We start from the raw sequence: 14,358 nt of genomic DNA, 5'->3' as shown, positions 1-14,358 counted from the left end.
GTTTTGTCAAACAGCGGCTGAGAGCCATGCTTAATTAATTTGGTCAGCTGCCTTGGATAAACTACATTGATGACATCAATTAGATTCTAATGAAAACAGATAAAAGCCATGGAAAGCAAATGGAATTTCTTAACAGGACTCATCAAAGTCTTAGCATTGGAACAAATTCCCATTACATCTCATGAAAGCCTTTAATTTGCAAAGCTCATGTCTGGTTTGGTACTTAGAAGTACATGGTCAAATGATTCGGTCTTAAGTCCTGTGCCGTAAGAAGCCAAATCAGAATTTAATTTGGCATGTAACTCCTTATCCTGTCTGAAACATGTGGTAGGATGCAATCCTTGGATTAGCCTGGACTTTAGAACTACACATGTGGCTTGTTTCTCCCTTTCTGGCAGAGCAGACACCTAGTCTACCCCATTTGTAACACACATTAACATTTCCAATTTCAGTGGGAAAAAAACCATGCTTGCTTCAGATTAGTACTTCTTAGGTACCCAAATTGCTGCACATTATGTGTCAGTCATTGACATGAGTTGAAGAGGGTCCATTTATTTCTCTTTCTCTTTCTTTCTCTCCTTTGTAAAAAAAAAAAGGCTTTTTCCATTGACTGATTTGATTTTACAGTTAACACCGATTTTGAAATACAAATTATGATGAATTGCTCTATTATAAAGTCCTTTTTATGCACCAGTTACTAATAATCATAATTTCCCAGCATGTTGGACAGATACTGGCTGCACGACATCTTTCAAACCAGTGAAGAAAAAATGCAAATGTAGAATACTTTTGTTAGTCAGAGTTAAATATACAACTCAGATTAAGGAGTCTGGGTTGTGATGCTGTCCCATGTCATACTAATCATTCATAGCCTAGATGCAAAATGATGAGCAGGTTGTGTTTGAATGACCTCATGTCCCTGGTGTGCAACGCTGTCAAATTGCATTGAACTATTTGTTGTAGTTAAACACCTAAATTAAAAATGTATATACAGTTCAAACAGAATTTGATATTGATGGCTAGTCGCCAAAATCTGGTGCCGCACATGTAGTGTCCAGTTGATTTTAAGAGCTTTTACGCTAAAAGCGCCTGCCTGCTACAGCCAAAATTGACACAAATGAGAGCAGTGGGAGTGAATAAAGACAGTAGGCTAAAGTTTTCAGCCTGAAAACCAAAAGAAAGAGCCGAAAAATACTAAAATGCTCAGTAGAGCTAAGAAGAGCTCCAGGATCCGGTGGTAATTCTTTGAATTGAACAATCACTTTTACATTTTACATACTCCCCAATTACATTTTGATTATCACAGCTTTCATCTCATGTTTTTGTCCTAAAATGTAAGCATTTGTGTCTAATGTCGCTAAAATCACACTTATACCTTCAAATAACAAAACTTTAACCATCACAATTATCTACCTTTACTTACAAAGGTCAAAAATAAACTGCTTAGTAAATGTTACTCTTTATCTCAATGCACATGCTGGTGTCCTTCAACTGTTACCATAAGAATTGCTTAAACATATGACAGTTGCATTCTAGCAAAGGTTCAGTTTTATGTTCATATATTTTACTTATTTATGTTTTATCTATGGACGTTCTGGCACTGGGATCACTCCACTGCCGGTTACATCCATCCATATATGTGGAGTCAAAGTAGCCTCAGTAACCTACAGTCTAAATTTATCATGAAGTAAATCCAGTAAAGTGTTTAGTATTTACATGTCTTATGTCTCATAAACTTAAACTACCCGTTGGAAAGCGTCAACTAGTTATTGAAAATATAAATTAAATTATAAAAACAGAACTCATATTCATTATTCATTAAATTCATTGGTGTCTGTGCTTCAGAATTATGACAATTTAAATGCATAAAAAAGGGGAAGTATTTAATAAGCTGTTGGTTTTTTTTGTCTCCAAGCAGACTACCCTCCCCCTCCACCACCTGCCGAAGAATCAACCGGTTTCTCATCCCCTGGTTCCTTACCACCACCGCCGATGAACTCCTATGATTTTCAGGTGAGCTAGGCTGGTATAGTATTACGTTTGGATGTCAGTAACTCTATAAGAGTCATTGCAGAAAGAAAAAGACACCCCCGAGCTCCACTCTGAGTTCATGTACCAAGTCCAGAAAAACTGTCTGTCCAATTTGAGTTGCAGCCAACTGCAGAGATGTATAGCTCCAGATGCAGCCTGGAGCCAGCCATCCTAACTTCAGGACCCACACACAAACACACTTTCTTCAGTTTCTGAGAGCTCGAATGCAGGAGGGATAGAAGGCTGACACCTATTGGCAGAGCCTTGTCACTTTTCTTTGCTTTGCTGGTCAAAAATACCCACAGGCATTTGGCCCTGCCGGGATATCTGGCCTCTGTGATCCCACTGACACTCTCAGCACTTGACCTCTGCTGTGAAATCCTCCAAGTGCTTCACATTCCTTTGTTCAGTGTAAGCAGGAAGAAACAAAAAAACTCCCTTCCCAAGTCCCTCATTTGATCCAACCAGTTTATATCCTAAATGAATGCTTCTTTTGTAAGTTTGGAGACAGACAGTTGCATAATTATAATAAGTTATGCAATGTGTGTAAATGCGCTGCTCTTCCCACACAAACTGTATACATAGACAGTAAAGAAATCCTTTGGGATTTGAATGTACGTGACCATTCATGTGGGCTTATGACGTTAATGTAAACTATGTGCCTCTCATAGTTATACAGTTGTTCTAAAAGGTGCAGTATAATAACAGTTACAGTTGTTAGTGTCATGGTGTTGTTTAACCAGGGGGATGTTTGTCTCAGCCTATCGACAGGACTGCTGTCTTTAACACTCAGGTGGAGCAGGGGGCTCTGTCTTGATGATTTCAGCTCAAAATCTAAAGTGCACAGAGAGAATGCATTCAGTGCTGGAACTAGCGAAGACAATTGAGTAGACTTTGTGCTTCTTTATGTCACATGTGCCCCAAAACACACGAGTACCTAAAAATAAAATATGCCTTCCAAACAAAATGTACTTCTCACAAATCTAATTTTGTCACGAGTTTTTCTGCAAATCATTAGATCCTCAAACTTCCTCAGATATTATTTATTTCATTGATCATTTTATGAAATCACAGATAATTTTTTAATCAAATTACAATGGGCATGTGTTTACAATGGACTCGCAGTCTCACTTTATAGTTATACTATAAGGGCCATTACCAATACTACTATATATATTTATATATATACATATATAACTGACACGATAAATACATATTTGCTGTTTTCAACAATTTGTTTAGTGCTGATCGTCATATCTGGCCCTTGATCCAGTGATAAATTCCAGACTTTATTGTTCATAGTTGTGTAAATGTATCCAATATTCTTGAAGAAAACAAGTGGTCCCTTTTCGCATTTTTCGAACGCACTACACATCTTTGAAAAAGAAAGCTTTTAAAATAATATCTGTGTTCAGCTCACTTAATCAGAGTGCTTGTCTGTAAAGAGTCCTTGTCTGAGTGCGAGATAATCGTAATGGAACAAGGTAACGCAGGTAAAATCCATCTAATGGCCTTCAGTGTCAATTGGAAGTTTTTACATTCTTGGTTAACGCTAACAACCAGTTCCCTTGATTAACTTAAATATATCATTACTCTCCAGTAAAATATGTATCTATGAATTTTCTGGTTTTGAAATTTCCTGCTGAATGGTGCTTTACATGTTTATTCATGAGTTGAGGAAATTGATCTACTTCTTTCAGTATAATTTCCCAACCTCCTCCAAATTAAAGGATTATCTTGGTCGTTGGTCTAGCAACTACCAACTGCTGTAGACATGCCAGAAAATAATCACTGATGACAAACAAATAGCCGTCCACTTTATGATGAGAAACTACCGTGGTAGCTTGGTTAGGTTAAGGGTAAAATAATCTTGTAGTATAAAACAAAAGAGACTTTCGATTTCATTGTAGTAAACATTTGGTTAAGCTTACAGAATGATTATGATCATGGTAAAAGGAAATGATGTTCCATTCACCTTGACCTCCTCCCTACACAGGCTTTGTTGATACCTTGTTGGTACCGTCCCTTTAAGTAGGTTTAATTTAATTTTTTTGTTGTAATGGGAGACAGATCATTTACAGATTTACCTTGTGACGGCCCCCTTCTCTCTGAGACTCGTCAGCCCTCACCAAAATGACACCACACTGTTGCGCGGTGCACACTCTCTTTAAGGGGAAGGATCTGGGAAGTTTAAAACAATGTCTGGTTGGTTAAGTCCATCCCGCCGCTAACACACCCAGACCATCTCAATCTCTCTCTGTTTCCAGGGGTGTCAGGTGCATCCTTGTCACCCAAATACCAAATGCTCACAGCCACGCCCCCTGCGACATGGCCCACCAAAATAGGTCCATGTGTTTTTAGCGACTAGTAATTGCAAATGTTTCCACAACAGTGTGTCCTCAGAGTCAGTGCAGACAGTGTGTGTTGATAATTGAGGCTACATCATGTGATTAAGTGAAACGTTTGATCTCTCATCCAAGAGGCTTCTTCAGTTCAGTTCAGCAGGTCTTGTTAGTAAAGAACAGATTCATACCTCGTGGCCACGAGTTATCTTGTTCTCAAGACTTAGTAAGTCGTGGCCACGAGTTAAATGACTGTGAATTTAATTAAAACCAGCCTTCTTAAGTGTAATATGTAACCATATAACCATATAACCATATAACCAGTAGAGGTGGACTGGAAAGTTTCTCTAAATTGGAGAAATTAATTCCTTTGGGTGGGCGACGGGCAGATGAGTCAAGCATTTACGTACGGATCTGGATATCGCCAGAGCCGATCCGCGCATCTCTAATATATACGTATCGGCTGATATGGTATCAGACATTTTTACATTCATCGGCATTGGCCCCAGACATTCATCCCGGTCGGGCTCCACAAATAACTTGTGGTTGTTTTTATGGGAGTCTCCTTAAAACAAGTGTCTGATGCCCATAGGTACAATAGTACAATGCAGCTGCTTTTGTCTGCTTTAATTCCTCCTGGTTGCACTTCGCCATTCAGAAAAAGAAGTAGACATCAATTAAAATGTCTGTAAGTCTTTTTGAATGTGCCTAAGTAGAGAAATTATACACAGTGACAGAGTAAATCAGCGACTAAATGGAGGCAGAAATACTCTCTTGTCTTTATCGCCCTCCCTGACAGAGATGTCTGGATTATGACACCTTCATGCTGAAAGCTTGAGCAAGAGAAAGAAAGACAAAAGCAGTTAGCGCTCATCAAGGCTGTTGTCCACATTACGAAGGCCTGCACGGTGAATTCCAGCACATCACAAAGACTGCACTGTTCCCTTTCATCCTCCTCGTTATCACTGTTAAACAAGTTTGCCTGTTTTTCTTTTGTTGATTTGAGACAAGCCATTAGTGTTTTGCTTTGTTTACCCCCGCTCATGATTGCCTTAGATGTTTTTTAAGCAGCAGCTTGGCTTCGAATGGAGGCAGACTCTTGCCTGTAATAGGTTGTGACAGGTAATCCAAACACATAACATTAGAATAAGAAGCAGTCACTGATCCAGCCAACTCAAAAAGCCCCCGCAGGCAATTGCAAGAAGTCTTCTTGCCGTTGCAGCATAGTTCAGAAGACTAAAAATATATCTGTCATTCCACAGAGAAATTCCCGGGAATTCTGTAGAAAACCCAGCGCCTCTAACGGTCAGATCATTTAAACTCCTTTCCGCAATTTTTGTGCAACAGCCTTGTTTTTCTTTTGCTCGAAGATTTTGTTGAAGCTGTGCTTTCTCTGTGGTAAGGAAATGCAGATAAATAAATCAGTGAGGTCTCAGAGAGCTGGAGTGATCCTGTAACTGGTGCTTTTGAGCTCCTCTGGAAATAAATTAGTTAGATACAAATAAGAGCCCCTCTTGTGATCACATTTTTTTAAAAATAAGGAATAAAAGAAATCTGACTTTAATTTGAAAGAATCAACCTTTTTGTTTGAAATGTTGCTGTTTGAGATTGTGATGAATAAAACATGAGGAATGAGATACTGTAAATCCAAGTGCACTGAAAAGCAGGAGGTGAATAGTGCACTGTGTTATGAAAGTTGTCTCACAGACAATACATCACTTGTTATTTCTCAGCGCATATCTCTGAGAGAAAAGTCTCTTCTATTGATGTGTGGCTTTCAAAAGGATTGTCTGAGGTCAAGGTGAAACATGAACTTCCAAGCAGTAATCTATGGTGTAAGGCGTAGAGGGGGGGAAAAAAGCAGCAGAGAGCGTGAATTACTTGTCACTGATGAATGTCTGCCCTTAACTTTCGAGAGCAGCTGGTCTAGTAACCAAGCATGGTCACAGGCGGGTTTGGTTTGAGTTCAGTCAGTGGGTAAGTTCACTGTGTTTTTGTGATGATTGTTCACAGATGAAGGGACCGGAGAAGACGCTGGAGGAGAGGCGCTCCAGTCTGGATGCCGAGATCGACTCCCTCACCAGTATCCTGGCAGACCTGGAGAGCAGCTCGCCCTACAAGCCGCGGATCGCACAAGTATGACCACCAACGACACAACATCCTACCCATACACACAAATGTACACTGACGCTGAGAAAACGGCCGTGGTGATGTTATAGTGATGTCATCAGGGTTATTTAATCTTGGGCTGGAAACATCACAATCTTAACTCAAAGGGAAAGACTGCGTCACAAGCGGGATGTGTAGTTTGACAGAGGTGGGTGTTGATGTAGCAAGGGGGGGGGTCTGATGACAGATCATCACTGTCAATGTTGTTCCCAAAAATGCTTCTGACCTCTGACAAAAGTCAGGGTCGACTCTCATGTCTCAGATTTCACGAGGAGTGTTTTTCTCTCTGAACTCAGATATTTCATTTAAATAATTCCCAAAGAGGTTGAATTATCCAGCTCCTCACGAAAAAACAAATCTGAAAAACAATAAAATATAACTTTGCACTGTCTCAACCTGTAACAACAGTAAGATGCTCCTTCTGAATTAATATATTAGTTACAACAATATAACTATGTTCCACCTGACATAAAATAGATTTGTCACATGACTCTTGTCTGACTGGGAATTTTGTCAGACCAACAACTAGTTTTTGATAACACAACAAAATAACGTGTGCTTTCGGATTCAATTCAACGTCTTCATGTTATGACATAAAATTACCAGGTTGGGGAGTTTTTTAGTTTTTTTTATTAAACATAACAATGATGACTTATAACTTTTTCATTTTATGTACAACCTACTATTATATTGTATTTTTAAATTCAAAGATATATATTCTTTTATTCAGATATATCCCAGTTGGCTCACTCTACTCAAAAGTGTATTTAAATGCACACAAACCTTTCCAATATATTTAAAGTTATGCAGATGCCTGACATGGAAGTTGTAAAAACTTTACATTTAACATTGCTTCCACACATTTTATCTAAATTCAATGAACTAGAAATTAAAAACGTGAAATATTTATCAACCTAATAAATTGCAGTAAAATATACCCCAAAATCTGAAATTGCTGACTTAACATTTAAAGTGTGTCAAGGGCACAAGGGACATGTCTTTGTGTCACGTGAACATAAAGTTTTTATGTCATTTTGACTTTCAAGAACATTTGTGTGAACTTAGCAATAACATTTTATGATTTTGATGAACTTGCTGATGATACCTCTGTCCTTTCAGTTAAGTAGGATTTTAAAGGCAGGACATTTTACTTATGAAAGTGTTCCTATCTTTTGTTCTACTTTGTGCTGGGGGCTTCTTCAACTTAGTACGATGATAGACACAATTAACAATTGACAATTAAAGACTCTGGACGGCAAGTGAAAAACCTTTAGGAATAGTTATTGTAAATGTTTGAAAATACATGCTAAGATAACTGGGGTTCCTGCAGGACCCATATGTTGCATCTTTAAAAAAAATGTTTTGACAAAATGAGCCTTGACCTATATCATTAGTTGATATTAAACGATATTAGGAGCAACTTCAAAAAGTCAAAGCCTTGGGCAGTTTGCTAAATTGTTTGACACACAATGAATGTAGGACAGACGGATGAAAAAACTCAAACCAATTGTGTTTGGAGTAGAAAGGCTTAGAGCGACTGCGAACACTATGAAGATGGTATCTGTGGTGAGATATTCAAGCAATATAATACCTGAAAAAGTCTTCTCATAGACATGATGGAGATGTGGCTATGCTGGCATCACCAGTGCACTGTGTTTTCATTTAACTCAAAAACCTTGGGTAGTGTGTTGTTACCATGTTGTCTGCTTGGTTTAGTAAATTATACATAAAATAAATCTGAAATGAGGGTTAAAATAATAAATTATTTAGTGTTACGGTTGTTGAAAATACCATTTTTCTGAATTGGAAGTCAAATACAGCTGGGTTCACAAGTCGAGTGAGAAACATGGTATTTTGGGTGAATTGTAAAGTGTGAGGAAGACAAACAGAAAGTGTGATGGCTGTTAGTCCGGGTTTTCTGGTCAGAGGGAGGAAAATGGGGGAACGACACACAAAGTGAAAATTATTGCACCACACAGGGGAAACATACACTGCGGTTCTGAAATGATACACATTAAGATGATTGGGTTCCTGGGTGCTGATGTTACTATAATAACATGACATTATGTGGTCTTAAAATATGTTGAAGTGCTTCAATCATATATATATAGCCTGTCGTGTAGATTTGACCTACTCTGTGTTGATCATAAGCCTACAGGTGTCTGTACAGGTTTACCATAGACCCTGTTCACACTCGTCCTGAGTGGTCGGAACACAAGTGGTCAGCTCTAAGTACAGTTCTGAACACACCCCACTTTCAGAGGTGGTGTGGGTAGCATGTGGCCTCATTCTTTTTGCTGTGTGAACAGAAATCCATCCTGGGCCACGTACTCAGCCGTCATCCTCTGACCCACTACAGTTTTTACACATACATTGATTTGTTTGTAGCCACCCCCACAATCAACACTGATCACCAACAATACTTTTATTCAATTGGTAAAATATTTCTTCATAGCAGCATACATTCATTCATTCAGTCCATCTTGGCTCTCGCTCTCTTTCTCTTGAGAATTGAGATCTGATCACTATTGGCCACAGGAGTCACATTCAGGACTGATGTAAACACCAGGTGTGAGCAGAGCCTACGATAGGGCTCTGTAAGGTAATGCTCAGGGCCACAGGTTACTGTGACAGCTCTAGCTCGGTGTCAGGAGCTCATCATTGTGAACGTGTTTCAATGTGGAGAGCTGTTTGCATTCAGAGGAAATTAACTGAAAGAAGTGTCTGCTTTCTTTATGTTTTTCCCCGCTCTGTGTTGCCTGTAAACTGATAAAACAAGTATACATACTGAAAATGCACAGAAGGCCACGCGTGCGCAATTGTTTTAGGATGTGGAGCCAGCAGCTGCTGAAATGTATGGCATTCTTCCCTAAATAAAATATAGTATGAGTGCATACGTTTGTTGGAATCTGAAAGCTTTTGTCAACAGGACTTGAAAAATTGATGTGCACCTGTACAGCTTGGTGAGAGGCCAGCTTTTTTCGAATGAGCGGGCGCACAGTCACGCTAAGTAATGTATGGATGCCACGGTGGTTTTACCTGTCGGGGTCAAAGTCACGTCACGTTTATTTTTATCATAACCTGCTGCAAGCTTTTGGAGTTATGGGTGAGAAGCCACTCCACCTGTGTCTCAGCAGAGTACACATATGCGGTGTGACATGTATAAATCATGAAACGCTATGTATCAGACATTTTGTTGACTTAACCCTGGTTTTACAGTGGAAGACAGCACCTCCGTGCCCCTCTGTGGTTTCTGTGGCTTCTCACTGAGACTCTTTGCACATGGAAAAGATTTCAGTTTAATTGTTTGTATTTTAGCATCATGAGCACATGCATTTACACACACACAGACACAGACACACACGTTCACACACACACACACACACACACACTCCTCAGCTGATGCTGATTCTAGCTGATTAACTCAGGTTGACCTTTTCCTCTACGCAGCTGCTCCTGTCAGTCCGTGCTTGCTTTCTTTCAATGCATTATTCTACAGCGTAACACTGGTGTGTGTGTGTGTGTGTGTGTGTGTGTGTGTGTGTGTGTGTGTGTGTGTGTGTGTGTGTGTGTGTGTGTGTGTGTGTGTGTGTGTGTGTGTGTGTGTGTGTGTGTGTGTGTGTGTGTGTGTAATGGTCCAGGTTTCAAGCTCCAGCATTGGCACAACTGCCGCACAGTAATCTTCCGCTTGTATAAGCAAAGAGTAACGAGCACTCTTGATTTACAGCTCTCTGCGCACAAGCAATTACAGAGCCAGCTCTCCAAAATCAATAGGCCACCCCGCGCTCTCCCTTTCAAGCGTCTGGGAGAGGAATCTTCCCCTTGACGTTAAATTTGGAATCAGCGAGGGGACCTTATGTGTGCTCGCCTCCCAGATGAAATCGAAATGGACGTCGCTGCTCATTCATAAAAATCTAAGTAGCATTCCTGCAAACGTTCAGCCGGCACTGATGCTTCACAGACATCAAAACAATTTTGTTTGCTTTAGTTGGTATTCTCTGTGGCATAACAGTGGGTAATGAAATGTGATCATTATATAATTCCCATTTGTTCTCTCTCCACTTCCATCTTAGATGTCATTTGTTGTTTGATACAGTTAACTAAGTTTGTGTTACAGTGTGTTTGCTTAATCCTGCAACAGCAGAAATTAAGCCACACCCAATAACGATGTTTGAGGCATTATTCTGTTAGAGGTTATTATTTCTTATATTATTACACAAAATGTCATGCATGTTATTTTGTTATTAATTTGTATCATTTACATAAGAGTGCGAATTTGTTTATTGTGTAGTGGGTAATTCATTTAGTGGGATCTGAAAGTTATTTTCCAGATGTGTTATTTAAATTTGTTTAACATTCTCAGTTTCTCTTGGCACATAATGTGTTGTGCATGCAACATATACAAGTGCTGTTTGAATAAATCACAAACTCATCAGCCAAATAATTAAGAAATACAAGAGAAGTAGTTGTAACTGAAATGTGACAATGTTATTTTTTTTTTTGTGATATTTTTGGGCTTTTCTCCTTTACTAATAGGACTCTAAGCATGTAGTGGAGGACAGACATGCAGCAAAGGGCCAGGTTGCAACTCAACCTGTAGCCGCTGCAGAAATGGCTCAAGCATGTGTATTTCGGGGCACCGCTAGCACAGCTGATAGCTTGAGAGAACTTTGTTTATGATGCGTTACTGAGCTTTAATGTGTGGAAAGGACAGGGCTATGGTTGTTTTGGGTTCAGTGCTGGAAAAAGTGTGTGTGTGTGTGTGTGTGCAAGTGCATTCTTGTCCTTTACGTCTGTTTTGTGTCTTCTAATTTTAAAATTGACAACATTTAATCAATTCCATGATTAATTCCTCCAAAAGCTTTCACCAGATCCGGGATGTCATCTGGCAAAGCATTCTGTTGGCCAATTCATTACATGCATATTACCTTGTAACATTAATACCTCTACTGTTCACATTGTGATTGTTGAGACATAAGATGAAATCATCGCTGCTGAATTTCTCAAACATGACTTTGTGGATCATATTTGATGTGGAATCAGCTCCTGAAACGAGCTCTGTTGTTTTAATGCTGTTTTCAGCCTTAATACCTGTTTAGGCTGAGTTTGTGGGTAAGGTTAGAATTAGTCGAGGGTGGACTAAGGGTGTAAGATATAGCTTATATCACTGATTGTCCTATCAAACTAATCACAACCAAACACCGCTACAGTTCTACAGCAGCTGCACCTGGTGAACCGTCTGGGTTACTAAGACCTCTGCATAGTTTCAGCCCTGCATTTGAAATAGTTTAGGATCCTGTCATAAGATGTAAAAACTCTTGTTGTCTTCGATGTAAAGTGTATCTTGTAGATTCGAGGAAACACAACAGAGCGTGTTGATGCTAAATCCTTCAAGTGTGCTGCACTGCAATCTGAGCCCAACCAGCCCCGCTAATGTGCAGCGTAGGCCTGTCCAAACACATCAGATCTGTTGTGGGGGAGTTAACAAGGAGGCCCAGATGAGTGTCAAAATAGTGTGCACATCAAGCGCCAGAGCTGCTTTGGTGGAGGCTACAGAGGCTTTGACTGCGTGACCTCTAATTCACACTGACCTCTCCTGTGTTTCTAGTAATCAAATGAATCAGCTTCCCACCTACTGAGATTCTACATCATCCAGTCTGTGCTCCACTTTGTACGCTGTCGAAGTGAATATCAGGACGTTTTTATCTTTACACATTCGGTTTGTGGCTTTAGGTCATTATTAGGAGCATGAAAACAAAGTTGGGGCAATCTGAGCAGATGTCTGCCACTGGATGGAAACATAATTAGACCTCAGCATGTGAATGTGTGTAAGGTTTTTTTTTTTCAAATCCACAGAAGCTCCATCAGATTGATTTAGTGCCTTTTCTCTGGATAACCTCCTTCATAGAGACTTTTCCCCAATGCTAACATTTTTTACTCTGCTAAAATGCACATGAAATATAACAATGAAACTTGTCGTACTCAGTTCCCACATGTACACAAATTGATCATACTTTATCTGATTTTTTACCAAATATTAGCATTAAGATGTTTTTTCATGACCGTTACTTAAACAGACATCAGTTTATTGAGGAGAAATGTTTACAGTGCATATGTACTTCACTAGTTACCCTCTGTATATCCAATAAATTACCCAAGTAAGTCTAATATTTCTCCATTAAGTAGGGACATTTTTGTCCTAATGAAACTCTAATGCATTCCTCCAAAAAGCTGCACCTCCTTCTGATATGATTCAATCTGTTGTGATAAGATTCAAGTTGAATTTAAAAAGCTTCCTCTGTCTGATTCATACACAGAAAACGATAACATGCAGCATAATAAATAAAATATTGAAAGCCTCAGCTTCCAAAATGACATACACTTACCAGCATGGCAAACGTCCTCTCTGTGTGTGTGGGTGTGTGTGTGGGTGAGTGCGCCTTAACTTTTGGAGCGTCTGTCTAGATGGATTCATGGAAGGAGAGCTGCTCCCTCTCCCCCAGTGCCAGAACCTCTGGGACAAGAAATATGTGCCTCACTTCCAGTCATGGTTCCACCCCAATTAACAGGAAGTGCCCTGAAGTGGTCTGTTTGTTGGCGTCCATGCTAGAAACTGAAGTGTGGAGTTGTTGATGCTGTCTAGAAAGTTGGGTCAGGCATGGTCGTTGGCATTGTGGTGCCTCTGAGGAAAGAAGTGGGGACTATATGAGATGGACGTTCCTTTTCATTCACGTGTCATACGTATATGGGGATTGTGATTTCCCATTGATAGTGTGAGAATTGATGGCTTCACTCATCCATGTGTTATACTGCTGCCATGTTCTTTCTATATTAAAGTCGCTTCAGGTCTTACTGTCCTCAAGTTTATTCAAATCAGACTTCCGCACCTCTGGTCTCTTTTGAACCAGGTGTTTTTATGCCTCCACACCGGTGACAGCCAGTGGCAGGAGGCATTACGTCCAGATTGTCTGTCCATCCTATTCTTGTAGGCATGATATCACAAGAATGCCTGGGGGCAATTTATTCAAACTTGGTACAACTGTTCAGGTGGACTCAGCGATGACCTTATTAGAATTTGGTCAAAGGTTGAGATCACTCTGACTTCCAAAACCCCTTTTTTGTCTTGTGAAAGTGTTATCTCTACAACGCCTCAAAGATCCTTACAAACTTGACACTTATGTCCACTAATGGATTAGCTGAGGCAAAGGTCAAGGTCATGGTGGACTCACAAAACATGTTTTCAGCCTCTTGAACAGGATATCTCAAGTCTGCCTTTAGGAAATTTCTTCAAATGTTGACTATTTGTCACTTGTCGACAAAGATCAAAGGGTACAGTGACCTTTTATGAGTCTGGGAAAAAAATGTGACGGCTATAACTTCACTGGTTGGGGGAGGCAAACCACAGGGCCGTAATTCTAGCTTAAAAAGGTAGTTTATGCATGACTAGTACGATAAGGTTGTCCATTGTTTGATAGTCATAGTAAGATTTGGTAAAAGATTCTGGACCCTTAAGGACATGTAAATTAGAGCCACTTGGCTGCTAAAGATCCCCAGGTTCATATCCCATCTGATGAAGGATGCTGCAGGAAGGTGGGTAGATGTACTGCTTTAGAAATACTTTTAATAGACAACCCTTCTGCTTTTTTTCCCCTCACAAGTCATAGAATAAGAATTTACATTTGTGGCAGCAGGCACACTATGCTCTGTTTGGTTCAAACTGAATGTAATACCATGGAGAACATTACTGTCACTTCAGTACCATGTCAGCAGACAAGCTGCAGCATAGCCCACATCGGTCTGTTTGTGTTTTTACTCT

General features: G+C 39.8%; 1 protein-coding gene across 4 annotated transcripts in view; it reads left to right on the top strand.

Annotated features, from left to right (window-relative positions):
* LOC118120925 (LIM domain containing preferred translocation partner in lipoma) overlaps positions 1-14,358 on the top strand; it is a 153,335-nt gene that overhangs the window by 69,777 nt on the left and 69,200 nt on the right. For 3 of the 4 annotated variants that reach the window (XM_035176422.2, XM_035176425.2, XM_035176424.2), the window contains 2 exons: positions 1,916-2,013; positions 6,387-6,509. In XM_035176422.2, the coding sequence (XP_035032313.1) occupies positions 1,916-2,013; positions 6,387-6,509 (221 nt within the window). The remainder of the gene's footprint in view (positions 1-1,915; positions 2,014-6,386; positions 6,510-14,358) is intronic. The other variant, XM_035176427.2, reaches the window with a different exon arrangement.

The sequence above is a fragment of the Hippoglossus stenolepis genome, chromosome 14, assembly GCF_022539355.2.
Source record: "Hippoglossus stenolepis isolate QCI-W04-F060 chromosome 14, HSTE1.2, whole genome shotgun sequence".
Taxonomy (NCBI): Eukaryota; Metazoa; Chordata; class Actinopteri; order Pleuronectiformes; family Pleuronectidae; genus Hippoglossus; species Hippoglossus stenolepis.
Note: the sequence above shows the minus strand (reverse complement) of the source record. Positions and strands in the feature narration are given on the sequence as shown.